General features: G+C 44.0%; 1 protein-coding gene across 2 annotated transcripts in view; it reads right to left on the bottom strand.

The window, feature by feature from the left end:
• The window catches only part of GABRR1 (gamma-aminobutyric acid type A receptor subunit rho1), a 40,015-nt gene extending 13,061 nt beyond the window's left edge, over positions 1–26,954 (bottom strand). The window contains exons 1-5 of one of the 2 annotated variants that reach the window (XM_012444304.2): positions 26,485–26,954; positions 11,291–11,344; positions 9,298–9,404; positions 7,543–7,610; positions 6,238–6,461 (exon numbers count right to left, since the gene is read on the bottom strand). In XM_012444304.2, the coding sequence (XP_012299727.1) occupies positions 6,238–6,461; positions 7,543–7,610; positions 9,298–9,404; positions 11,291–11,344; positions 26,485–26,588 (557 nt within the window). In that variant the 5' untranslated portion in view covers positions 26,589–26,954. The remainder of the gene's footprint in view (positions 1–6,237; positions 6,462–7,542; positions 7,611–9,297; positions 9,405–11,290; positions 11,345–26,484) is intronic. The other variant, XM_012444305.2, reaches the window with a different exon arrangement.
• Positions 26,955–27,399: the final 445 nt, after the last annotated feature.

Raw genomic sequence — 27,399 nt, 5'->3', positions numbered from 1 at the left:
AGGCATTTTTGATGGCCCGTAGCTGGGTGGTCTTATGTCCTCTTGAAATCCTGATAAACAGGGCATGTTAGAGTATGCGGGTCAGGGTGGGGGTCAGGCTGGCAGCTGACTCGATGCCCAATGGGTGGACTTCCACTTCTATGGGTACATCATTGCATAATGATGCCCGCTGTCATCACCAACATGAAATAAGCTAAGAACTAACTTTGGGGACACTGGAGCTAACTTTAGGGACATGGAATGCCCAGTGCAGGATATGTTTTGCTACGAACCAGGGGACTGAATACCCCTTCTCTTTCTGTTAGTTGGTACAGGAAGAGATGTTTTCAGAATTACAGACATTATCAGAATGGGTCTTCCCACTCTGACTCGCTTCTCTCTGTATAACCTCTACATAAAACAACCATTTGTGATGTAATCAAAGCCCATGTTTATTCTTGTTGCCACAAGTTCCTTTAAATTAATTCACTGGAGAGGCTTTTCCCTGCCCTGGACAGAAACTTGGCAGGTCCCGTGGCTCTTCTGCTCACTCTCATGTAATAGTCAAAACCCTCTTAAGTCACAAACCACACCTTAATTCAGGGATCAAGAGTTTCAGCCTGAGGTATTCATCAGCTTCAAAGTTCATTCAAATGAAGACTTCTGCTGCCCCTCCTCAACTAAGATAAAAAGTTGGCATTTGAGTGGTCAGTTTCTGCCCATCTCCGATCTCCTCCCACACAGGTGGAAGTGTGAGGAGACAGGGAGGTGGGCATAGGACAGTTCTGTGGCTGGGCAGCTTCCTGCTTTCTGGGCCTGCTACCTGGTGGAAGCTGATACTTTTTTTTTTTTTGAAATGGACTTTGGCTCTTGTTGCCCAGGGTGGAGTGCGGTGGTGTGATCTCAGCTCACTGCAACCTCCACCTCCTGTGTTCAACAATTCTCCAGCCTCAGTCTTCCAAGTAGCTGGGATTACAGGCATGCATCACCACGCCCGGCTAATTTTGTATTTTTTTAGTGGAGATGTGGTTTCTCCATATGTTGGTCAGGCTGGTCTCGAACCCCTGACATCAAGTGATCTGCCTGCCTCAGCCTACCAAAGTACTGGGATTACAGGCTGGAGCCACCACGCCCGGCCCGGAAACTGATACTTTCTTTCCTGGCTTCCTCACTCCCGTGATTGGGCCTCCACCCTGCAGGTTTCCATTCTCCAGCTCTTAGTTCACCCACCATCCACTCCACATACACTTACAGATCAATACAGACTGATCCCACCACGGCAAAAACTTCTGGGTCTGCCCCCAGGTGGTCAGACAGCTCTTCTCTCCCACCTAAATGCACAGTGTCCCAGACTGCAGGCACACACACTCCAAGCTCTGTGAGAGATTCCAGTGAAGGCCCACTCACAGCGTGCCCACAAAGCTCTCCTGAGAAAATTTCATAAATCTTTCCATTCTCCCACTGTCATTGACTCCTTCTTCTTTTTTCAGACAGAGGTTTGCTCTGTTGCCCAGGCTGGAGCACAGTGGAGCAATCTCGGCTCACTGCAACCTCCGCCTCCCGGGTTCAAGCAATTCTTCTGCCTCAGCCTCCTGAGCAGCTGGGACTATAGACATGTGCCACCATGCCTGGCTAATTTCTGTATTTTTAGTAGAGATGGGGTTTCGCCACATTGGCCAGGCTGGTCTCGAACCCCTGACTTCAGATGATTCACCTGCCTCAGTCTTCCAAAGTGCTGGGATTACAGGCCTGAGCTACCACACTCAGCCTCATTGACCCTTTTATATCTTGAAGTTGACTAGGGATTCAAAAGTCATGGAATTGGTTTTTCAATATTACCTCAGTAAAATCTACCAAGCATAACAGAGCATCTCACTTGTGGATTTCAGTTTTTATTGTATGCTGGTGCCTAGGAAACTGTTCTCGTTACCCTGTTATCCAGCTCCTCCCACTGCCCTGCTGCATTCCTCATTTGCATCCTAACCACTGGGTTCTATGCCTGTCTCCTCCATAGCCTGCAGTCCCGCGAGGGGTAGTGACCTCTATCCCTGTCTTCATGTCCCCAGAGCTTGAGTTAGAACCTGGCACAGTTTTCGTTCATACAACTCCACGGGCCACTGTGGCACCCAGGAGGCTGTTAATAAGAACCTGCTGAAGTAATCAATGAGTGAATGAAGTGAGGAGATGGTAAATTAGTATGTATTTTAGGAGCTGGCCAGTTGCTGACAGAGTTGACATGTTTTCCTTAAAATAAATTTCAAAGTGGTGGTCTTCAGTAACTTAGATCTCTTTTTTTTTTTTTTTTCATTTAAATCAAACAAACTCATAACTTTATTTGCAATGAGAAATCAACTCATCTGTTTTTAGGCACAGAGAGGGAAAGGAGGTGTTTTCCTGGTGAGTGAGGCTTCCTGAGGATTTTTATTCTGAACATATAAAAGATTTTCTACCCCCTTCTAGTCCAGTGGTGCACTGGACTAGACTTCTACAAGCTTTTGGGAGCTGATTGCTAGATTTTCAGGAAAATTGTGAGCCAGTTGTTAAGCACAGTCATTATTAAACACCAAAATTAAATGTCACATTAAAAACATAAATAATAGCTTCCAGTTCCAAAATGGTGGCCTAGAGGCAAGCTGCTTCACTTCCTACCACAGAAAATCAAAAACAAATGTAACACGCCGAGATTTTCACCAGCAACAACCCAGAGCTCGTGGATGAGGATGAGACAGTTCCCTAGGCCACAGAGAAATAGAAAAACTGAGCTGACAGCAGGAGAACTGGACTTACACATTCCTAATGCTCCTCTCTCCCTTTTTACCTGTCACCAAATACATGGAAAATCTTTCCCACAACTCATGATTTCTACACTGGAAAAAGTGAAATCGAGGTGATCAATCAGCTTCTCTATCTTCTTGGGTTCCCTGGCAGGAGACTTGTCCTTGCCTTAACCCACGGGAAGCATCATGATTGCCTGAAGGGAGAAATAGCCCTGAGAACAGGCAGAGACAAAGGGGAGGCAGAACTACCATCTCCAGCCTGGACGCTATGCTCCATAACTTGACCAAAGGAGATGCCAAATCAAAGTGGCTGTTCAGCAGTACTGCAGGAAGAACATTCTGCAGGTCCCCTGGGTACGAATCCCTCGCCAGCCTTCACACACTGCAGTGATAGTCCCTTCAGGACCTCCCACATTCAGGACAGGCAGTGCACAGACGGACCAGTTACTGGAGCAAGGCGAACCTGGGCTGTAGGTGCCACCTAGAGCCGAAAAGGAGGCAGCAATCTAGGGACAGATTCACTAAGCAAATTAGTCAATAAAAAACAAAACTAACTGGACAGAGAAAACTGGAATAAATAACTCATCCTTCAATGCAAAGACATAGATGTATACCAACAAGAAACAACAGCAAACAGGAACTATGACCTCCCCAAAAGGGGACCCCCAACAAGACCATGATTTGTAACCTCTCTGACAAGAATCCAAAAGAGCAAGTTTAAGGAAATGTAGTTCTATCCAAAATAACACAAAAAAGCAATTCAGAAATTTATCAGAGAAATTTCACAAAGAGATTGAAATAGCAACAACAGTGAAAATCAAACAGAAATCCTGGAACTGAGAAATACATTTGCTGACCTGAAGAACTCTTTAGAGGCTCTCAGCAGCAAAGTGAACCAAGCAGAGGAAAGAATCCATGAGTTAGAAGGCTGGCTATTTGAAATTATAGTCAGATGAGAAAAAATAAAAAAAGAATAAAAAGGAATGAAAGTTGCCTACAAGATATGGAAAATTACCCCAAAGGACCTAATCTAAGAAGAATTATTGGTGTTCAAGAAAGAGATGAGCAACAGCAAGGGGTGGAAAGTGTATTCAAAGGAGTAGTAACAGGAAACTTTCCAAAACTGAAGAAAGAGTTAAATATACAGTTATAGGAAGGTCTGAGAACACTGAACAGAATCAATGCAATTAAGACTACCTCCAGACATACAGTAATTCATCTCAAAGGTCAAGAACAAAGAGAGGATCCTAAAAGCAGCAAGATAAATAAGGCAAATAACATTAAAAAGCTCCAATTTGGCTGGTCTGAAGGTAGTGAGAAATCTCAGCTGATTGTTCACAGTCACAGATCGAACTCCCTGTTCTGCTCTTTTCCCCCTTCTCACTACTGCACTTGACTAGTTTTAAAAACAAAAAGAAAAAAAGCTCCAATTTGTCTGACAACAGACTTCCTAATGGAAACCATTCTGGCCAGGAGGAAGTAGAAGAACATTTTCAAAGTGCTCAGAGAAAAAAACTGCAAGAATGTTGTATCCAACCAAATTTTCCTTTGAATATAAAGGAGAGATGAAGTCTTTTCCAAACAAACAAAAGCTGAGAGAATTCACTATTACCAGACTTATCTTGTAAAAACAAAAGTAATAAATATCACTTCCTAATTATTTCACTACATTTTATGATTATCTATATTCTTGAAGCCATTTACACTTACTGCATCTGCATGGTAGAAATACTGCATAATGGTGTGCTGTCATGAATTTCTTCCTAATTCTGGATTTAGTGACATCAGGTTGGGAGCTTGAAATCAGCCAGGACGGGAGTATTTACACTGCAGAAATCAGCAAACTGCCACTGGGTTGTGTTGTTGTATTGGTAGTTTTTGAGCCTTAAGATGCCTTGAAAACCTGCCTCAGGAGGCCAGGTATGATGACTCACACCTATAATACCAGCACTTTGGAAGGCTAAGGTGGGAGGATGGCTTGAGCTCAGGAGTTCAAGACCAGCCTGAGCAACATAGGGACATTCTGTTTTTACAAAAATATTTTTTTTAGAAAAGTATCTGGATATAGTGGCACATGCCTTTGGTCCCAGCCACTTGGGAGGCAGAAGTCAGATTACTGCTTGGGTCTGGGAAGTTGAGGCTGCAGTAAAGCCATGATCACACTACAGTACTACAGCCTGGGCAACAGAACAAAACTCTGAAAAAAAAGAAAGAAAAAGAGAAAAAGAGAGAGAGAAAGAGAAAGAAGAGAGAGAAAGAAAGAAAAGAAAAGAAAAGAAAGAAAAAGAGAGGGAGGGAGGGAAGGGAAGTAAACAGAAGGGAAGGAAAGAATAAAAAGAAAAAGAAAGGAAAGCAAAAGAAAGAAAAAGAGAAAAGAAAACCTGCCTCAGAAGTGCGGACCTCAGGGAGAGCCAGTTCAACATGGTTTGGGGAAGGGCTGCACATCCTGGACCCGCCTGAGTACTTCTTACGGGAGGAAGCATTTTAAACCTTAAAGATGGAAACCTCATAACCTCACTCTGTGTCAGGTACCTAATTACTTAGGTTCCAGGCCAGAATGAATATGGAGGGATCATTATAAATATTCCTTTGGGCAATGGAGCCAGAAATTCAGCTTCAACATTGCAACCTCTTATTCTATAGGTCTACTGTGTAACCATCCATGAACCCTCTATTTATACATTGATGTGTGGATTCCTCTTTACCACTCATCAACACGGAAGTCAAAGCAAAGTCCATGAAACTGGAATGCACCCTCCACACAGCACAACAGGAATACCCCACAGCAAGTGAACACATCCCTTCTCTGTGAAGGCCTGCTGCTCATCTCCACATGCCTCCTAGGGAGGTGAATACCATGAGTTTCTAAAGCTTCTGTGCAGCCTGAAAACCACACTGCAGAGCTGTGTTTAAGGAAAGCTTCCCTGAGCCAGTGCTTAACGAGCAAGTAAACATTTCTGAAGTATCTGAATTGGTGAGAAGATTTAATTCTTTATATTTTAAAAGTGATGTTCAGAATGGCACTTCAAGTCATCAAGTAGCCCGGGGTCCCCATAGTTTCTCAAGCAGGACACTATGGAGAGAAAGGAGGGAAAATATGCCTGTGGTGGCCAGATGAAGCAAAATAACTTTTTTTAAAAACCAAAGTTCTAAAATGTTCCCAAAAGATGAGAATCAGAGACATTGTAGGAGGTAAGTCCTTGAGAACACATTATCTATTTCTCTGACTCCTACTAGAGAAATAAACTTTTTTATTATTGAAATATAATATATAGAATAGTATCAGCTTGAGAAATTGCCCCAAATATATTTTCAAGGCTGAATATACCTTTTAGATTTCTACTCATGTATAAAGTTGACGTTGCGAAGCTGGTAGCTACTGAAAAGTTAGAAAGTAGACATTCAGAGCCAAAAACCCAAATTGCTGTTGTGAAACCAATGCTTTTCTTGGTTAAGATGAACGATCTGCCTTTCTTCCTACCTGAGACTGTAGAGCACTTTCCCATCGGGCTGGACCCGCAACATGACGTTGTCTGTGGTGGTGTCATGGATGAAGGAACGTTTGGAGTGCACGAAAAACATGTCAGGGACCCAGATCTTCTTCACCAGCCGGCCATCAAATGTCATGCTGAGGTTGTTGGTGCTTGGAAAAGACAGCCTCTCGTCCTTCCAGTAGTGCCTCAGGTAGAGGGTCATCGTAAAGTCCTGGGGGGCAGAGGGGCACAGAAGGAACCCCAGACACACACAAACCCACTGAGGTGTGGATTCTGTAGTCCCTGTGGAGCCATCACTTGGCTGGGGAATGAAATTGGGCCAAATGAGGTCTTGTGAGTCCCTGGAGTTTGCTGCAGTAGGAGGAAGGGAACGCTGTGGGGGAGGAACTCAGCTAGAAGCCTGGAGCAGACAGTGTGAGTGTGCCTGGCCCTGCCCCAAGCTCCCGGCATTCACTCTACACTTGAGAGGCTGCTGCTGTCACCATGTGTGACTCAAGCCACAAGTGCCAGAAAGTCAATGCCTGCAAGCAGCACTCAACCAGAGAGAAGGCGGTGGATAAATACCCCAGCTCCTGCACCCCTGAGTTGGATAACCCTGAAGTGTTCTCTTCACTGACTCCCAGAGTACTCCAGTGGCACTGAGTTCTACGTTTCTATAACTGAGTTTTATACCAGTTCCATAGTAACTGGTTTGATAGCACAGTCCTCTTTGCTTCCTTCTCTTCCTCTGTCCCTTCCCCACTCTGTTCTGGTGTTTCCCAGGATCGCTTCCCAAATAAACTACTTATACTTGTGAATGCTTCTCTCAGGTCTGCTTCTTGGGGGACCCAAACTAAGACAGGTCCCTAAAACGTCCTGTAAGTCAAGGACTTGGAGGATGTTGCACTTTTCATCTGAACCCACCAAAAAGGGGCGGCGGGGAAGGACACTCTTTTGCTTCTTTTGCATTTCCACAACCAGGTACAGAATCCACAGGAGTAAGATGTGTCTGACTACTTGGCAGCTGCAAACTTGGGCCCTGCTGCTTACATTTGAGAGCCTTTGTCCGGAAAATGCATCCCAGTGGCAAGAGCCTAGGCCCTGGAGCGGGAAAGGTCAGGCTTGTTATCTGCCTCTGTTTCATACCACTTGGGTGGCTGTGGGCAAATCTTGAGCCATCTGTAAAAAGACTGTGGGGATTCCCACCACCCAGGGAAGTTGTCAGACTAATTGAATTCAGGTGCATGGAACTCCTGGCCTACAACAGGCTTTGTGAAACCCCCTGCCGTGGCTCTGGTCAGAGAAGCACTTACCATGTCAACCTCTGAGATGCTATCCAAACTCTCCACCTGCACATCTACACCAACAGGAATGGCAGGGCCTGGGGACAGAGCGTGACAAGAGCATTCACTATTTTTACTTGAACTTTTAGTATGGAGAAGATAGGCAAAATGAGCATTTCCCCTGGAACCTCAATGTCATGTTAGACTTGGAGGTTTGGTCACGCCATCCTGAAGTCAAACCAGAGATCTAAGCATGGTATCATAGGCTGGCTTTCTGAAATATTCCAGCGAAAGTCTGGAAACATCCTTTCTTGGTTATATATGTTCCTCTGAAGGTACGATGAAGGCCTAGGTCAAAGGCTGGGTCTGATCTAAGAGTAACTGACTTCTTAGCACAAGGTCACCCACATTATTCTCTAGATTTGCCTTCTGGTTTTGCACCCTCTTTCATCCTGGAAGCCAGCGTCCCTCATCTGGCCATGAGAAAGGCATTGTTTGGTGATAGGCACTCAGAACTGAAGTCATATTCAGATCATTTGCCAAACCCACAGATCTGCATCTTTGCAACATGATGGAGTAGCTTCAGGGGAGAAAGGATGCCTGTTTAAGGACGGCTTTAAAGCATTCTATTTTTTGTTATTTCTGGGCCATGCAGACTCAATACTGATAAAGAATAAGGAAGCATAATAAAGGGAATTGATTCCTGCCCCCTTTCTTCCCTGCTGTCAGGATGAAGTGCAGGCATGGAGCACACTGAATCATTATGGAGTAAAAGGTGGGTTTGGATTCAACAATGGTGGATTAGATTGGATAGAGACTCTGTTCTACAGCCTATTTATTCCTTGGGCAAAAGTGACTGGAAGAAATAAAAGGTATGAGAATGATTTCTTTTTTTTAAATTTTTTTGGAGTCAGAGTCTCACTCTGTTGCCCAGGCAGGAGTGCAGTGGTGTGATCTCAGCTCACTGCAACCTCTGCCTCCTGGGTTCAAGCAGTTCTCATACCTCAGCCTCCTGAATAGCTGGGACTATAGGTGCACACCACCACTGGCTAATTTTTGTATTTTCAGTAGAGACAGGGTTTCACCATGTTGCTCAGGCTGTTCTCAAACTCCTGAGCTCAGTCAATCCGCCTGCCTCAGCCTCCCAAAGCGTTCGGATTTCAGGCACGAGACACCATGCCCAGCCAAGAATGATTTCTAAAATAAATATTTTTTTTTCCTGGAAAATAAACCCATAAGGCTGAAAACTTCTTGACGCTAAGAAGGCTGAAACCCAGCAGCTGCAGGCTAAGTTTCAAAGGGTTTTGCCATTCTTCTGGACGAAATCATTATTCTCTCAAGCTATTTTCATCTAATTAAAATGAGTGGACCACACTCTGCCTAAGGATATGCACCCTGAACTCTGTCTGCCAGCTCCCAGATGACAACAAATATAATCCAAGGCTGTTATTTCAGAGCATTTTTAGGAGGCTGTATTGGGCGGCGGCTGCCCTGTGTTCCCCTGCCCTTCCTGCAGCCAGCTGCTGGCCTGCCTCACCATGAGCCATCCTTGTCAGGGGTAGTAGCCATCCAGCCGCAGATACGTCCTGAGACTGTTCAGCAGAACCCAGGGCTGGGCAAGGCAGATGCTCAGAATGTTCTTTGGGCTCCATGTCTTGTCCACCAAGCACAACTGAGGCAGACCAGGTCAGGGGAGAGCAAAGCTGTGCTGTCCCTTGGCTGAATTTCCTGCCCACAGACAGAGACCAGAAGGAAGAGGACACCCTGCCAGTGTATATCCCGTACCTCCGAAACCAGGCCTCATGGTGAAATCATGATCATCTATCCTCAGAAGCTGTTCCGACTTTGTCAGAGGCGATTTGGTGATGTCAGGGCTTCGTTTCAGAATTGGGCTGCCAAGGGGGAAGAAACCAGGTTGATCATATATTCCAGCCAAGCCAGATAAAAAAGAACTTGCATTCTGACTTGATCTGGATAGGTGTGACGGGGTGTGCTATTTCTTCTTTTAAGCTATTGGACATCCCCTCTTCCTTTCTCCATCTTTCTGGATAAATGAACTGACCCAGAAGGTCCAAGACATTGGCTTTGAACATGACTGTGGAGTTTTAAAAATACTGATGCCCAGGCCCCACCTCAGAGATGCTGATTTGAACAGTCTAAGAATAGGGTCTGGAAATTGGTATTTTTAAAGCTTACCAGATGATTTGAATGTGTCACCAAGACTGAAAATTGCTGGTTCCACTCTTATTACTAATAGCCCAAATTCCCTTAAAATGTCTTAACTTTTTGGGGGGGTTTTGAGCTGGAGAGGAGAGCTAGTGAGTATGGTCCAAGCCTGGCATCCCAACCTCTCTTGGCCCACTGTGGAGGGAGTGGGGTCTTACCCTCAAGGGCAATGCCAACTATCCTGTCTGCATGGAAGGATAGTTGGCATCCTCCTGCTGCTGCTTCTAAACTGCACCTGGGGTCATTTGTATTTACTTTCACTTTTTCTCAATTGGTAACATACTTTTAGCATTTGACAATTTAAAAAAAAAAAGAAATGTAGTGAAGACTCAGCATCTCCCTTCTGCTTCCACCCACCCTGCCCCTACCTAGCCCTCATCCACAGGTGTTTTGTTTTTTTTTTTTTTTGAGACAAGAGTCTCATTCTGTCACCCAGGCTGGAGTGCAGTGGTATGATCTCGACTCACTGCAACCTCCGCCTCCCAGGTTCAAGTGATTCTCATGCCTCAGCCTCCCAAGTAGCTGAGATTACAGCCAGCTGCCACCACGCCCAGCTAAGTTTTATATTTTTAGCAGAGATGTGGGGTTCGCCATGTTGGCCAAGTTAGTCTCAAGCTCCTGGCCTCAAGTGATCCACCCCCCTCAACCTCCCAAAGTGCTGGAATTACAGGTGTGAACCACAACTGGCCAGGTGTTTCTCTTATTGGTTTCTTGTCTATCTGACCAGTTTCTTGTATACAAGTATATATAGATATATATTCTTGGTTATCCCCTCTTTATTTTATATTTTTATTTATTTTTAGACACAGATATTTTTATTTATTTTTAGTACTTCTCAGACTAGAAAGTTCTGTCACCCAAGCCGGAGTACAGTGACCTATCATGAGCTCACTTCAGCCTCAAACTCTAGGCCTCCAGTGATCCTGGGCTCAAGTGATCCTCCCATCTCAACCTCCCAAATAGCTGGAACTACAGGTACAAGAAACTGAGTCCAGTTAATTTTTAAATGTTCTGTAGAGATGGGGATCCCACTATGTTGCCCAGGCTGGTCTCAAACCCCTGGCCTGCAAGCAATCTTCCCACCTCGGCCTCCCAAAGTGCTGGGATTACAGGCGTTAGCCACTGCACCCAACCTAGAAGTACTTCTCAAACTAGAAAGTAGTACACGAACAGGAGGAGCCACTGCCATTTCCGAACCCACCAGGAAGTGTCCTTCTAACGTGAGGAAACTATAGTGCTGACTGCAAACGAGATGGCCCAGGGAAAGAATCTGAACCAGCAAGCTGCTTACAGGTATAGGGAGGAACCCAGGCTCAAGAGGAGGAACACCAGCCCCCATTGCCACTGACATCCTCTCTCACCAGCTTGATCCAGGAGCCGCCCCCTGCCCCCACCTGCTTTCTCCTTTCAGGCTCCGCTTGCACTGGTCCCCCACCCTCCACTTCCTGATCCTTGGTGAGGGGTCGTGGAGGGGGCTCTGCTGAAAATCACTACGGTTGAGGTTCAGGAAAGAAACATCTGCAGAATGGTGTGCATGTGCTTCTGGCCATACCTGACTTGCTTGTGGGCATCTTCGTGTACTTCTCGTCTTTGTCTTTGAGGCCTACTGTGAACATAAAAAGTAAAAATATTGCAGAGACAGTCTAGGTACTCAAATCATTGACAAGCACCCCTCTCCCTCCAGATTTGCTTCAAATCTAACCAGAATAAAATGTGAAAGAAGAAGGAAAAACTGGAACCTTCAATGCATTCATTTAACCTCTTGTGGAGCATTTCCCAAGTACTACAGTAGTAACTAGAGCATTCATTACTTAGAAGGCTTAATTTGCAGAGCTCTGACCTAAAACAGCTCCCCACTGGTCTCGCCAGGCCTGAAGAGGATGCCCTTCTTTTAGGAAGCTCTTAAGGACATGTACATTTTAACTTTGATCCACCATAAAACCGTCATTATGAGAGTCACACATTGCCAGGTGAACTGCATCACTTGAGCATCCTCGCTCTTTGGCTCATGATTTCAGTCAAATGGGCACTGATAGGAGATGAGAGAGGAAGATGAGGAAGAAGAAAGAGGTCAGGGTATTTATTCTTCATTCTCTCCCTGCTTTGATGCGAGGGACTAGCAATGCCTGTGTTGCTCTGTGATTGCAGATAATCACAGTATCTTCAATAAGCTCCAATAATAATATTTCCCCTTCTAGTCAAGGGGTAGTCCTGGCTTCCTGCTGTTCCTTGTCCTTGGGGGCATCAGCATGCCTGACTGGATCCCTGAACTCTGTTCATATCTCTTCGAATTGTCCTTTTATTCAATTATCATGAGTTAAGCCCTTTTGAAGGCAATGCTGTTTTCTGCCAGGACTCGATTGATGCACAGGGACACATCAGAACAGATGCACAGGGATTATGTCATCTGTAGCAAAATGGAGCAGAGGCAGGTGTGCGCTCTGCAGGCGTGGGCAGAGCTAAGGCCGGGGAGTGGCATGCGTTTCCCGTGATGGGCCATCACAGTTGATGGGCAGCAGGGACGGCATGAGGCTGGAGGACACCGAGGGCAGAATTCTCTTTGCATTCAGTCCCTTGCACAGGGCTGGACCCCTGTGGACTCTCAATACCTATTAGCTGAATGAAGAAGGAATCAGCCACCCTAAGATGAGCTGATTAGATGGGCACCTAAAACGGGAGACAGGAGAGAATGAAAGAGGAAGTTGGAACGGAAAAAAATCTTGGCCCAGCTCTTACTTTGACTTTGGGCCGGCCCGAAATGAAACCAGACATTGATGAAACGAGATTTGTCAGATTCTGAGATGCCACTGGCTTTGCCTTCATGAAGCCTGGATTCTAGCCAAGAGAAGACTGATGAACAGAATAAAGTTATGGTCTTTTTCACTATTGTTTAATATTACTAAATAACTTTTTTCCCTGTTTACATGCCCATGTAAAAAAATTTAGAAAATAGATTAATCATAAAGGAGAAGATGAATATAACTCAGAAGTAACCTCTGTCATTCTGCATCTGTATATTCTTTTTCTTTCTTTTTTTTTTTTTTTCAGCGACAGGGTCTTGCTATGTTGCTCAGGCTGGAGTGCAGTGGCTATTCACAGGCGCAATCCCACTATTGATCAGCACAGGAGTTTTGACCTGCTCCATTTCCGACCTGGGCCGGTTCACCCCTCCGTAGGCAACCTGTGGTCCCCTGCTCCTGGGAGGTCACCATATTGATGCCGAACTTAGTGCGGACACCTGATTGGCATAGCGCACTACAGCCCAGAACTCCTGGGCTCAAACGATCCTCCCACCTCAGCCTCCCGAGTAGCTGGGACTACAGGCACGTGCCACTGCCCCTGGCATATTCTAATTCTTGGAGAATTACACTGTTTGAAATTTTCTTTTAAACTCAAATTATATCATGGAATATTTTTCACATCATTGGCATTTTTTTTTTTTTAAGATGGGGTTTCACCCTGATGGCCACGCTGGTCTTGAACTCCTGACCTCAGGTGATCCACCCACCTCGGCCTCCCAAAGTGCTAGGATTACAGGCATGAGCCACCGCACCCAGCTTTATTGGCATTTTTTTTTTTTTTTTACCAGCAGAGGGTATGATTATTACTCTTGAAATCAGGTGTTACACAAAACAAATCATAGGAAAAACTAACACTGCTTGAGCCCTTCCTGTGTGCTTGTTACTATACTAACTCCTGTTACGCGCGTTAACTTCATTTATTCCTCAAAACAACTCTATGAGGTAAGCCCCATCATTATCCCCATTTTATACGAAGAAAACTGAGACACAAAGACTTTAAATAACTTGTAAAATGAAGGAGTCAGAAGTCAGAGTCGAGGGTTCTGGCTCCAGGGTTGGAAGCAAGGCTGGCCGCAGCATTGTGTCGGAAGATTTGCCTTTCACTGCCAGGAATCTGGCTTAGATGTGGAAGGTCTGAGCTTATCATCTCCTCATGTACGAGCTAATACGGACCTTGCACAAAGTTGGCACACAGTAAATATTTATTGAATGAGCTGCAGGAGGTTATGAAGAAAGGATAGGCATGTACCAAGTTAGGATGATAGAGAATGACATTCAAGACAGCTTTTTGAACTGAACATAGGGTGTACATTTGTTGAACACCCACTTTTATTTTGGATAAAACAACAAGTTCCAACCTATGAGACTTCTTCTTGATGTCTGCTTGTTCTAGTTCTTAGTCTGTGCATGGATGTTTTCCCAAAAGAGGTACCAGAACTCTCTCAAAGGTGAGCTGGAGCAGGGATGGGGGTTTGTAAGGAGGGAGGGCTGCTGGAAGGCTCATTCAGCTAATGGCCAAGCATCTGATAAGTTACAGTTCACCTTGCTGATTATTTCATCTGAGAAGATAGAGAATTTAATGTTTACAAGGAAGCAGAAACTGGCTAATGAAAATGATCTTGCTTTCTTGGCATTTGTAACAGCCAAGAAAAGAAGTCCTTGTAGGTAGCGCAAAACACCCAGATACTGTCCTTGGCACCCCCACCCCCACATCTCTCACATCCTCCTCCAGGGTACAGCCGGCTCTAGCTCCACTGCTTACAGGTGTATCTGCGCATAGAGGTACATTTTTCTGATGTGCATAAAGACCAGGAAACGCTATCTGCGGCCCTGCCCACAGCACTCAGGCGGCCAGTCCTGGCTGAGCTTCTCAACACCCCCGCCCCGCCCCTGCTCTCCTGCCCCTCCATCCCCACTCCCCCTGCCTGAGGTGTCATTACTTAGCACATGGGAGGCAGCAGGCTTTCCTGCCTCTGGTCTTGCCCTTCTCTAATCCAACCATTCCACCAACACCTTGGAATGAAAATCACAATTATGTCACTTCCCTTCTTAAAACCTTTCATCCTCAAAGTAAAATCCATGGAAGTTGGGCATATAAGGCCCATAATAAGGCACCCACTCTGCCCCCAACTTCTTGCCGTTGTCAATTACATCTCTATGCTTTGCTCCCGATGTCCCAACTATCTGGGCTGCCCTTCCCACCATTCTTCCTACCCTTTCTTACCCAGACAACTCCATGCACTCCCAGATAAAATACCACCTCCTCCTGAAAGCACTCCTGGACTTTTCTCCTTCCCACTGAATTCAGTGCTTCTCTCCTTTACCTGCTTTTCTCAGAAGGTGCACACCGTGCTGTTGTGGTGATAGGCCTTCTGACTATCCCACTCACTTCACCATGGGATCAACAGATGAGAGACTCTACTTTTTTTTTTAAAAAAAAAAGATCTCTCTGTTGCCCAAGGCTGGAGTGTAGTGGTGCTATTAGAGCTCACTGCAGCCTCAACTTCCTGTGCTAAAGCAATCCTCCTGCCTCAGCCTCCCAAGTAGCTAGGACCACAGGTGTGTGATATCATGCCCAGCTAATTAAAAAGAAATTGTGTAGTGAGGGGGTCTCATTGTGTTGCCCAAGCTGGTCTTTGAATCCTAGGTTCAAGGGATTCTTCTACCTCAAGCCCATTCAGTGTTGGGATGATAGTTGTGAGCCACCATGCCCGGCCTCTACGTCACCCATCTCTTAGCGGTGTGCAGAACTGACTCTACAAAGACAGGTACAAAATATGGAAGGAGAAGCACAAACTCAAGGGTGTATTCCACAGAATTGAAGGGACCCGTTGAAATGAGTCAAGGGAGGCCAGCATCTAAATGAGACTCAAAAGACATGGTAAAGATAAGCAGAATTCTTTCCAGTTGCATCCTGAGCTAGGAGAGTCAGTAGAAGGAAATATACCGCTTGGAGAAGATGAAGCGAGGTTTTAATTTTTTTTAATTTTAATATTTTTGAGCGAGAGACAGAGAGGGTCTCACTCTGTTGCCCAGGCTGCAATGCAGTGGCATAATCCTGGCCAGCTGCAGCCTTGACCTCCTGGGCTCAAGCTATCCTCCCACCTCAGCCTCCTGAGTGGCTGGGATTACAGGCATGTGCCACCATGCCAAGCTAATTTTTGTGTTTTTTGTGGAGTCAGGGTTTTGCCATGCTGCCCAGGCCAGTCTTGAACTTCTGAGTTCAAATGATTTGCCTGCCTTGCCCTCCCAAAATGCTGGGATTACAAGTGTGAGCCACCGCGCCTGGCAGAGATGAGGTAATGTTAATAAACAATTATGATAAGGCTGAGATTCTGCTAACAGAATCCGATTTTACTTTGCTATTCTCCATCAGAGAGAGTGGTCTTCAAATTAGGAAGAGGGAAAAGAATTAGTTTCTGCCAGAATAGTGGACGGGTAGCACGCAACCATCTAATGCTCAGCCCTGATTACACATTGAAATCACCCGAGGAGCTTAAAAATCCCAGGCCACAGAGCAACCAATTAAATCAGAACCTCCAAGGGTGGGACCAGCCATTAATAGTCTTCAAATCGCAGGTGATTACAATGTTCGGCCAAAGTTGTGACTTCTCATTTTTAAAATGGAGCTGTTTGCACAGCTCTCTGAGGCCACGACCTGGCACAGGAGGAGGACAGCAGGCAGTTAGGAAGCCAGCACGCTTCCTTGAGCCCGTTTTGCTGACCAGTGGGAGATGGCAAGTTGCTTCTCTCCAGGTCTGTTTCCTCAGCTGTGAAATAAGGCACTAGGCAATGAGATGGCTTCGAAACTTTTCAAGCCCATTCCAGAAGGCGGTGGGCTCCCTGAGACGTGAGAGGTGCTTCACAACTCTAGTCCTGTCGGCTGAAGGCAATGCTAGAAAGGTCAGTCCCCTGACAGAGGTGCGCCAATGGGGGTGTGGGTTCCCCCAGACCCACTAGCACCGGGGTGTGCGCGTGTGTTTAACTTTCATTAACTCAATGAGCATGCACCCATCATGTTATTTATATTGCATTTCTTGAATTGTTCTAGGGGCTGTGCATTCTTCCACACAATGAGTTGAGCATTTTGTATTTTTCCTTGGTTGTAAATATTAAATAGTTCATTTCCTTTTATTCCTTCCTAAGTGGATTTCTGGTAACTAATAATCTGCTTTTCAAATCACGTTCTCTAAAATGTGTGATGGTTAATTTTATGGGTCAACATGGCTGGACCATGGTACTGGTTCTGGTCAAACCTCAATCTAAATATTGCTGTGACAATATTTTTAAAAGATGTGATGAACACTTAGACCAGCGGACTTTAAATAAAGCAGATTGCCCTCCATCATGTGGGGAACCCCCATCCAGTCAGTTATATACCTTCAGAGAAAAGACTAAGGTTTCTTGAAGAAGAAGGAATTCTGAAGAAGGAGGAATTTGCTTCCAGACTGCCTTCCTACTCAAGACGGCAACACGCCAGCTTCTGCCAGAATTTCCAGTCTGCTGGCCTGCCCTGCAGATCTCAGACTTGGCAGCCCCCACAGATGTGTGATCCAGACAGAGAAAGGCGTAAGGATGTGTATGTGGACAGCCTATTGGTTCTGGTCCTCTGTAGATCCCTGATTGAGGGAGTATGAACACTCCTTGACCTCTGAGGCCTGCACATCTGAGGGAGATCTGAGCTGTTGCCTGCAGCCAAAGGGCTGTGAGGGCTGTCTGGGGTATGGGGGACCAGCCCAGCTTTGAGCTATCAGTTTCTGTAGGGTCTTAGGGTATATGATCAAGTTGTCTTCTTGTCACCATTACTGACTTCTGTTCCCACCAACTTGGTGGGCCTCTAACACACAGAGAGCCCTGGCCTGCTACTGCCTTGCCTCAGAGTAAAAAGAACACAACAAGAATATGTTTGTCTACCTGTGTCTTAGATAAAATCTCAGCCTAGTGTCCAAGTTGCGGGCTTAAAAAAAAAAAAAACTCAGCCTAGATCATCCGTTTTTTTCCCTTGTACATATGTTTGAATTCCTGTGCCTGGGAATACCATCTGCCTTCCCACTTGAAGACACTGGGTTACTCTCTTTTTTTTTTAATTTAATTTAAAGCTCTAAATTTTGTTACCTATTCTCTTTATTAGAATTCTCATTTCTTATAGAACATACTGCTTTCTAACTTGTAGATATCTATTTGACCTGATGCCAGCATTTTAGACTCTTGTTAAATGCCTTTTGAAATTCCCATAGCTAATTAAGTGTCTCAGTTGCTTAAAAATAAAACCAAAACAAACAAACAAAAATGGATGTTTGTCAAGAAGACAGCCCGCAATGCATTTCAAAACGCGAAACTGCGGATGGAACATCTCTACTTCACTTCACCTCCTGCCCTCTGACCTGGGGAGTGGAGCAGAGGCCAGGCCTTCAGCAGGGGTGAGTCAAGACTCACACACGAGGTCTTCTCAATGCTATCCCCGCAATCCCAAGAGCCACCACTGTTTGTCTGAGGTTAGATTTATTTGATGAGGCTGCTTACGATATTGGAAGGAGCGCAGACTTGGCATCAGCCAGACTTCAGTTTCAATCCCAGGGGAGCCCCAAACTAGCTGTTAACCTTTGGCAACTTACTTGATCTTTCTGTGTCTCGGTTTCCTATAAAATGGGGGGAACAATACTAACTTTACTGGATTGCTGTAAGAATTAAGCAAGAAAATGTTAATTTGAACCACATAGAATGGCTGACAGTCAACTGATTTTGATGTACAAAAACATTTTCACTTGGTTCAACCTGAGTTTTATGTCTATCAATATAACTTTCTTTCATTTTGTAAGGGTGAGAGGAGAGTACCAGAAGTGGAAACATGGGGGCTGTGGGGCTCTGTGGGTATGTTATGTGATCACGGCACAAGGTCGTATACCTTTTTGGGCCTTGCTCTTTTCATCTTTAAAATGAGGGAGTTTCTAAGGTCCTTGAAGGACTGATACTCAGCAAAAAAAAAAAAAAAAAGATAGGTCTCACTGCCACCCAGGCTGGAGTGCAGTGTTGCAATCTCAGTTCACTGCAGCCTCAACCTCCCAGGCTCAAGTGATCCTCTCACCTCAGCCTCCCAAGTAGCTAGGACCACAGGTGTGTGCCATCGCACTTGGCTAATTTTGCTTGTTTTTGTAGAAACAGGGTCTTACTATGTTGCCGAGACTGGTCTCGACCTCTCAGACTCAAGCAATCCTCCTGCCTTGGCCTCCCAAAGTGCTGGGATTACAGGTGTGAGCCATCATGCCCAGCCTTCTGCAAAATTTTTGATTTCTGCATTCTGAAAAAATGGTCTGATTAAGGTCTGTCTCCCCCACTAAACTGTCAGCACCTCAAGGGGAGGAGCAGGTCTGTTTTGCTTACCACTGCCCCCCAAGCCATGGGCACAGTGCCTGGAGTACAGTGCCCTCAATAAATATTTGTTGAATCGATGAATGAATGAAGTACAGGAAATAGCAAGGGTCAGGATTCACTCACTTATTCATGCCCAACATTTCATGAGCATTCACCATTGTACTTGAATGTGGGGAAACCAGGATAAATGGTGCAGGTTGAGCCCTTAAAGGGCTCACAGTCTAGAAGCAGAGAGAGACAAGATTAAAAAAAAAAAAAAAGGCTGAGGGATTAGTCCTTGGAGAGAGGAGTGGTGGAGAGCTGCAGAAACTCAGAAGTCAGTCACCTAATTGAGACTTGAGAGCCAGGGGGTGAGGGAGGACCAAGGCAGCCTTCTCAGAGGAGGTGACATTTCTGCTAAATATTGGAGGAAGAAAAGAAATGGACCAGAGAAATAAGAAAGAGAAGGGCATTGTGAGTATGGGAGCAGCAGGTGCAGAGGCCTCAGGAGGCTGCAAGGAGGAAGGGCAGGTTGTAATCAGCAGAGAGACGAGGACCAGGAAGCATAAAATGAGGACTCCCAAGTCCAAGCAGACTTTCTGGGGAGCAGAGGGCCAAGACGAAGAGAGAGCACTAAGTTAAGAGAAAATCAAATGTCAAGGCGTTTAGGGTGATCAGAGCCTCAGCCCATAATCCCACAGCTTTCTCTTTGTCACGCATAACAGGGATTCGACAGCAACACCTCATGCCACATTGTTGCCGCCTCGGGCCTCTCTTCATCCTTTGAACCCTCCAAGTCCCTCCTACCCTAAATCTCTCCTGTCTCCATCTTCATCCCATCTCAGTCTTTCAGTTCACGCCAAGTTTCTTGTAAATACTGTTCAGATTCACTCCATTTTCTCTTCTCCTCTCTTCAACCCGCTGACACCTGTCTCTTCTTGGGATGATCATTAATGGCACTTAGCTGCCATATCTAGGGCTCACTTCTCAGCCCTCTACCTAGTTGATTTTGACCTTGGAGTGATCTGACCCTACTGACCACTCCCTCCCTCTTAAAACCCTTGACACCTCGCTGGAATGCCTTCGTAGTCTGAAAGCCTCTGACGGCACAGCCCACATCTGGTTTAGTGATTGGTGAAGAGCTCATTGCCCAGTGCAGTGCCTGCCCTGCAGTAAGCACTTGATAACTGTGGAAAAAAATAGCCTCTTAGCATCCTCAACACCTCTGTGTTCCAGTTCTGTTCCCATTTCTCTGGTTGCTCATTTCCAGTTTCCTTCATTGAGTCCCCTTCCTTTATCTTCTGCTTAAATGCTGCTCTTCTCCAAGGTCTGTCCTTGATCCGGTCCTTAGTTCATGCTACATGCCATCTACGGCCACCTCATCCATTGCCACCTATGGGGACTCCCTTTAAATCTAATTCTCCAGGCCAGTTTCCTTCTTGAGCTGCAGACTTGCATCCCTTCCTGCCAACTGGACAGCTGTCTGTTGGTATCTTGCAAGCATATCTCGGTCCATAGGTCCATATGTTCATACCAAACTCATCACCTTCACCCCCAAACCGACTCCTCCACCTGCTCTCCTTCCTGGCACCACCATCAACCCAGTCGTACAATCCAAATACCTGCTGGACATTCACCCTAAACTTCTCTCTCACCCTAAAGCCAATCAGATTCTGACCATTCTAGTTCCTTGAAAGCTCTCATAGCCATTCCTCCCCCATCCCCATCCTATTCATTCAACTATGAATGAGGCTGCACCAGCTCTTACCTGGCCTCAGCCTCTGATCATAGACTTTGGATTACCTTCTCTGTTTCCCCTCTAGCCCCGCTCCTGGCACTCCATCATGCTGCTGGGCAAGCAAGCATCATCTCTCTGAAATGGAAATCTGCTGAGACCATTCACCTCCTCTTTACCTTCAGAATGAAACACAAATTCTTTAGCACAACAAAGAATGTATGATAATGTACTTCCAGCATCTGCTAGAATCAGTTTGTGCTCCCATAGCCTGAGCTGGCATTGTCCAGGGGCCTGGAGTGTAGACACGTTATGTTTCCATTCTCCCAGGGAAAAGAGGAGGAGAGGACAGACAGTAAGTTTTGGGGGGTTTATTTGAGACAGGGTCAGATGGACCCAGGCTGGAGTGCAGTGGCATGATCATGGCTCACTGCAGCCTCGACATCCCAGGCTCAAGCCATCCTCCTACTTCATCATCCCAAGTAGCTTTGACTATAGGCACACATCACCATGCCCAGCTACATTTTTTTTTTGTATTTTTTATAGAAACAGGGTCTCACTTTGTTGCCCAGGCTTTTTTTTTATAGAAACAGGCTCACTTTGTTGACCAGGCTAGCCTCAAACTTCTGGGCTCAAGTTATCCTCTTGTCTCAGCCTTCCAAAGTTCTGGGGTTACAGGCATGAGCCACCATGCCCGGCCTGAGACAGTAAGTTTTGATTTATTCTGGAAACATTGACCAGTGCCCTGGTATTCTGATCTTGATTCTGCATGATTGATGAAGGTGAGCCTTATCTGGACGTGCCTCCCATGGAGATTCTGGGAAAACACGAATTATTTGCTGGGCGGAGACTAGATTGAGTTAGGTAAGGTGCATAGGGAGTAAAATTGAAAGAGCCACTCACTCTCTGGGGTGTGCAAACACTTTCTTCAGTTTTGCACCCACAGCATCTCACTGGACTCACCCCCTGGTGTGCCCATGTTTATATAAGCTCTTTTATTAGCATGACCATGTAAAGAAGCCTGGATACAAATTGCCAGCAGCTTATGGATTTAGAGTCTAGATGAAATTAAGTGAGCCCTTTAAAAGTTTAGGCTACAAAAAATAAAGTTTAACCTGGCTTGTGGGTTAGAAGTTGGGTCTACCTTCCATTCTGGAAAGAGCTTTGCCCACATATATCTGGAGCTTTCAATGTTCTTGTGCCATTTGATCCAGAACACTTCCAGGAGTCTATCCCAATTAAATGATTATGTATGTGAGCAACTCTTTTTATATACAAAGACGTACATACAGAATATTTGTAATAACCAAGAGGAAGCAACCAAATGTCTGTATAGAGGAAAACCCTGAAATGGTGGCACACTGTGCATTAATTTACATATTTGCATGATTATGCAGCCAATCAAATGATAATTCTTTTGGCTTTTAAAATAAGTAAACATGAAGATAATATTATATTAAATACAATAAGGTTATAAAACTATATGCATAGCATAATTCCAAACTACTTAGTATTCAGTATATGCTTACCAAAAAAGACAAGAAAATACACAAAAATGTTAACAAGGTTACTTCTGGGTTTGGAGATTATGGGTAATACCTGTGTGTTTTAAAAAATTTTCTCTTTTTTTTGGTAAATTTAAATAATATTTATATATGTCTTTCATAAATAAAAAAATGAAAGTTTTTATTTTTATTTTTGAGACGGAGTCTCGCTCTGTTGCCAGACTGGAGTGCAGTGGCATGCTCTCGGCTCATTGCAACCTCTGCCTCCTGGGTTCAAGTGATTCTCCTGCCTCAGTCTCCCAAATAGCTGGGACTACAGGCACTCGGACCACACTCAGCTAATTTTTGTATTTTTAGTAGAGATGGGGGTTTCACCATGTTGGCCAGGATGGTCTCGATCTCTTGACCTCGGGTGATCCGCCCGCCTCGGCCTCCCAAAGTGCTGGGATTACAGGCTTGAGCCACCACACCGGTCAAAAAATGAAAGTTTTTAAAAGTAAAATTACAAAGAAATTTTATTTCACTCTCTAAGATCAGTAACAAGACTCACTCTCACTACGTCTATTCAACAATAGTACCAGAAGTCCTTGGCAAAGCAGTTAAACAAGGGAAAGAAAGAAAAGGCATACAAATAGGAAAGAAAGAAGTGAAATCGTTGCTGTTTGCCGATGACAGGATCTTATATGTAGAAAACCCTAAAGATTTCACCAACAAAACTGTCAGAACTAATGAACAAATACAATAAAGTTGCAGATATAATTCAACATGCAAAAATCAGTAGTGTTTCTATACATTAGTGACAAACTATCTAAAAAAGAAATTTTAAAAAATCCAATATACAGTAGTTACAAAAAAGACTAATGAATAAATTTGACGGAAGAAGTGAAAAATTTGTACAATGAAAACTATAAAACACTGATGAAAGAAATTAAAGAAGACACAAATAAATAGAAAGATATGTTATGGATTGAAAGAACTGATCTTGTTAAAATGTCCATACTCCCAAAGTGATCTACAGATTCAGTGCAATCCCTGTCAAAACTCCAAGTCATTTTTCATAGACATAAAAAAAAATCCTAACATTCATATGGTACCACAAAAGATCCCAAATAGCCAAAATAATCTTGAGCAAAAAGAACTAAGCTGGAGGCATCACACTACCTGATTTCAAGCTATATTACAAAGCCATCGTAATTAAAACATCCTGGAACTGGAATAAAGATGGACACATCAACCAGTGAAACAGAAGAGAGAGCCTAATAATAAACCCATACATTTACAGTCAATTGATTTGCGACAAAGGTCCCAAAAACACACAATGAAAAAAACAAAAACAAAAATACATCTCTCCTATAAATATGTTGAGAAAAGTGGATATCCACGTGCAAAAGAATGAAATCGGACCTTCTATCTCACACCATTTACAAGAATCAATTCAAAATGGATTAAATACTTAAGTGTAAGACCTGAAACTGTAAAACGGATAGAGGAAAACATAGGAGAAAAGTTACACAACATTGGTCTAGGCACTGAATTTTTTGCATTTGACTCCAAAAGCTCAGGCAACAAAAGCAAAAATGAGATTGCATCAAACTAGAAAGCTTCTGCACAACAAAATAAACAATTAGTGTAGTGAAGAGACAACCTGCAGATTGGAAGACAATATTTGCAAGGCATACATATCTGATAAAGGGTTCGTATATAAAATACGTAAGAAACTCAACTCAATAGCAAGAAAACAAGTAACTTGATTAAAAATGAGCAAAGGACTTGAATAGACATTTTTCAAAAGAAGAGCTACAAGTGGCCAATAGATATATGAAAAAATGCTCAACATCATTAGTCATTAGGGAAATGCACATTTGAACCACAATGAGATATCATCTCACACCAGTCAGAATGGCTATTATCAAAAGATGGCCAGGCATGGTGGCTCACGCCTATAATCCTGGCACTTTTGGAGGCCAAAGTGGGAGGATCACTTGAAGCCAGGAGTTCTAGACCAGCCCAGGCAACACAGTGAGATCCTGTCTATAGAAAAAAAAAATTTTTGTAATTACCCAGGCATGGTAGCGCACCTGTAGTCCCAGCTACTCAAGAGGCTGAGGTGGGAGGATCACTTGAAACCATTACAATCCAGCCTCGTTAACAGAGCAAGACTGTGTCTCTAAAACAAACAAACAAAAACAAAAACAAAAAAAACTTAAAAAGATGAACGATAACAAGCCTTGGCGAGGATGTGGAGAAAAGAAAACCCTTGTAACACTGTTGATGGGAACATAAATTAACACAGCCATTATGGAAAATAGTTGTATGGGGGTTCCTCAAAAAACTAAAAACAGAATTACCATATGATCAGCAGTCCCATGTCCAGGTATATATCCAAATGACTTGAAATCAGTTTGTTGAAGACATATGTGCACTCTCATTTTCACTGCAGCATTATTCATAATAACCAAGTTATAGAAACAACCTAAGTGTCCATCAATGGAGGCATGGATAAAAAAAGGTAATATACAATGGAATACTATTCAACCTTAGAAAAAGAAATTCTGTCATTTGCAACAGCATGGATAAACCTGGAGGACATTATGTTTAGTGAAATAAGCCAAGTAACAAAGACAAAAACCGTATGACCTCCCTTGTATGTGAAATATAAAACAATAGAAATATGAACAGAGAGCAGAATGATGGTTACAGAGGCTGGGAGATTGAGGAGATGAGGAGATGCTGGCCAAGAGGTAGTTTCAGTTAGACAGGAGGCATAGTTGTTTGAGACATATTGCACAGCATGGTGACCATAGTTAAAAATAGTGAATTGTATATTGCAAAATTGCTGAGTAAATTTCAAATGTTCTCACCCCAAAAAAATAGTATTTGAGGTAACGGATACATTAATTAATCATTTCACATTGTATGCATATATCCTTACATCATTTTGTATGTACCCCATTAATATATACAATCATAATTTGTCAATTAAAATTTTTTAAATATTATTTAAAAGAAAGTCTATTTCACTCTCTTAGACTTCTTAGTCACCAATATTTGCTAATAGGTTGCCACTCGAACTCTGGCCTGGGAAAAGTTTTTGATGACGACCAATAGAGTTTGTTGTTGTTGTTGCTTTTAATCCCTACAAGCATATTTGGATGAAATCGTCTCTATAGCTGCACCACTCCACAAATTCCAGTGTTTGCCCATGCAACTTCTGACTCTGATGGTAACAGGCCTTAGTACCGCAGGGCTCACCATGACCACTGGGTATTTTAGCTCCTAGTTTTGTGATATTGTTAAGAACAGCTTGAAACAAATGCTGTGAGCTACAGCTGGCTGTTTGGGAGCCCATGTGTGGAGGGCTCCCTCCAGCCCCGGAGGGAAGGCACTGAGGCGCTAGACACACAGCCCTCCTCCTAACCCCAAACTCCTAAAAGCTAGATTTCTTTTCATATTCACTGATCTCTCAGACTATTTATATTTACACTCAAAGAAAGCTGAAGTTCAATGTGAAGCTAAAGCTAATAAAGGACCAAGAATCAAGAATGCCCTACTGTTTCCATTTCCTCATCAGTACAGAGAGAGCACTGGATTAGGTTGTCTACAAGTCTCTTATATTGTTGACTGATGCCAGGCAAGCAGGCGTGCGCTCCAGACAGACATTGCCAGTGCTGCCGTCAGAATGGCCCAGGTGAGGCTGAGTGCTAAGGAGCTGGTGGGGAGCCTGGTTCCCTGTCTAAGCTCCCTCTGCAAGTACTGGCATGGACAGGGTGGCGTGCACCTTCAGTGTTGACCACAGGCAAGTGCTTGCCTGCAGGCAGCTCTGTCCCTGGCCCTCCCAATTTACAGGTAGGGGACCATCTAATGATGATCCTTGTAGCTATACAGCTTGAAGAAAACTGCTTTGTTTTCTTTTAAAATATGAAAAAGTGATTCACAAATCTAACAAATAATTACAGCAGAATCATTCTCACAAAATAGAGGTCCCATTGGTTATTTGAGAATTCACAGATTTGTTCTAACCCTAAGATGTAGACATCAAACAATTGCCCTTGATTTAAAAAAAAGAAAAAAGTGCATATATTCTATTTTCCAGAATCTACCTTTCACCCAGGGCAATTCATAAGGAATTAAAAAATATGCACTGATAAAATGATCTAATCTAGCATCATTTGAAAAGAAAACATAATTCTAACTTTCTAAAAGGGGAGCAGCAGGAGAACAAAGGGAAAGGGAAGAAAAAGGCATCCACACAAAACACCATACGCTGGAAATGATGCTGTTTCCAGGACAATACTGTAAGCTCACTTTGCACACCCTCTTTTCGTAAATCCTCTATCCCTAAATGTCCACTCACCTGCCTTTCTTAGACATCTCGTGGACTTCTCTTCCGGGCCAGTGCACTCTGCTTTCAGTGGCCAAAACCCATCCCCACCACAAAAGAAAGATGCCAAACTTCATATTTGGGGCAGCCAAGATGGGTTTCTAAATCCAAACAGCTCTCTCCAGAAACAGCAAAAAGGAAAAGATTGTTCTTTTTCTCTCTTAAGACATCATTGGTCTGTTCATTATTAGAAGGATGTTTACTTATGCAAAAAAAATCAACCCACAGGATGCAATCTGGAGAGCAGGAGAAAGCAATTTCCACTAAACCTATAAATCCTCCTACGTCAGATGTCAGGGATTTTCTGAACTGAAGTTGAATTCCTGCGTCCCAGTGGAACAATTATTTCGGCCAATCTAAATTAGTTCATCGTCAAATGTGGTAAAAATGTTGGTAAAATTCTGTATATTCTGGTGCATTGAATAAAAGGAAGTAAAAATGGACCAAAACAATTTCCAAAAGGAATAAGGCCAGAGGTGCGGAATTGCTTCCTATGTTCACATTAATGAGCTCCTCCCTGGATCTATTTTAAGCTTCCAGCCATTATTATTTGCTTTAGCTGAGGGCTGGATTTGGACAGCTCCCTGCCCCCACTTCCTGTGGCTGAATCCCTGAAACCCCAGGGCTCAGTACCTGCATGGGCTGTATATGTGGCTGAGATTGAGAGGGCAACTGGGGAAGAGGCTTTTTTATGTTTATTTGGCACAGAAACAAGTAAATTTTCTTGTCAGTTGCATATCCTTATCATGAACCTCACTGCAATTTCCACATTTGAAAAATACCAGTAATAAATTAACTGTAGCCTCAAGTCTGTATTATTTGCAGACAGTTTTTCTTTTGCTTTGATGCTTACTCTAAGACTGTGCTATAATCTACAGGCCGGAATTT

This window comes from Aotus nancymaae, unplaced genomic scaffold (assembly GCF_030222135.1).
Source record: "Aotus nancymaae isolate 86718 unplaced genomic scaffold, 86718_ANA_hifiasm-v0.15.2.pri h1tg000040l, whole genome shotgun sequence".
Lineage (NCBI taxonomy): Eukaryota > Metazoa > Chordata > Mammalia > Primates > Aotidae > Aotus > Aotus nancymaae.
This window is presented reverse-complemented; position numbering and strand designations above follow the sequence as displayed.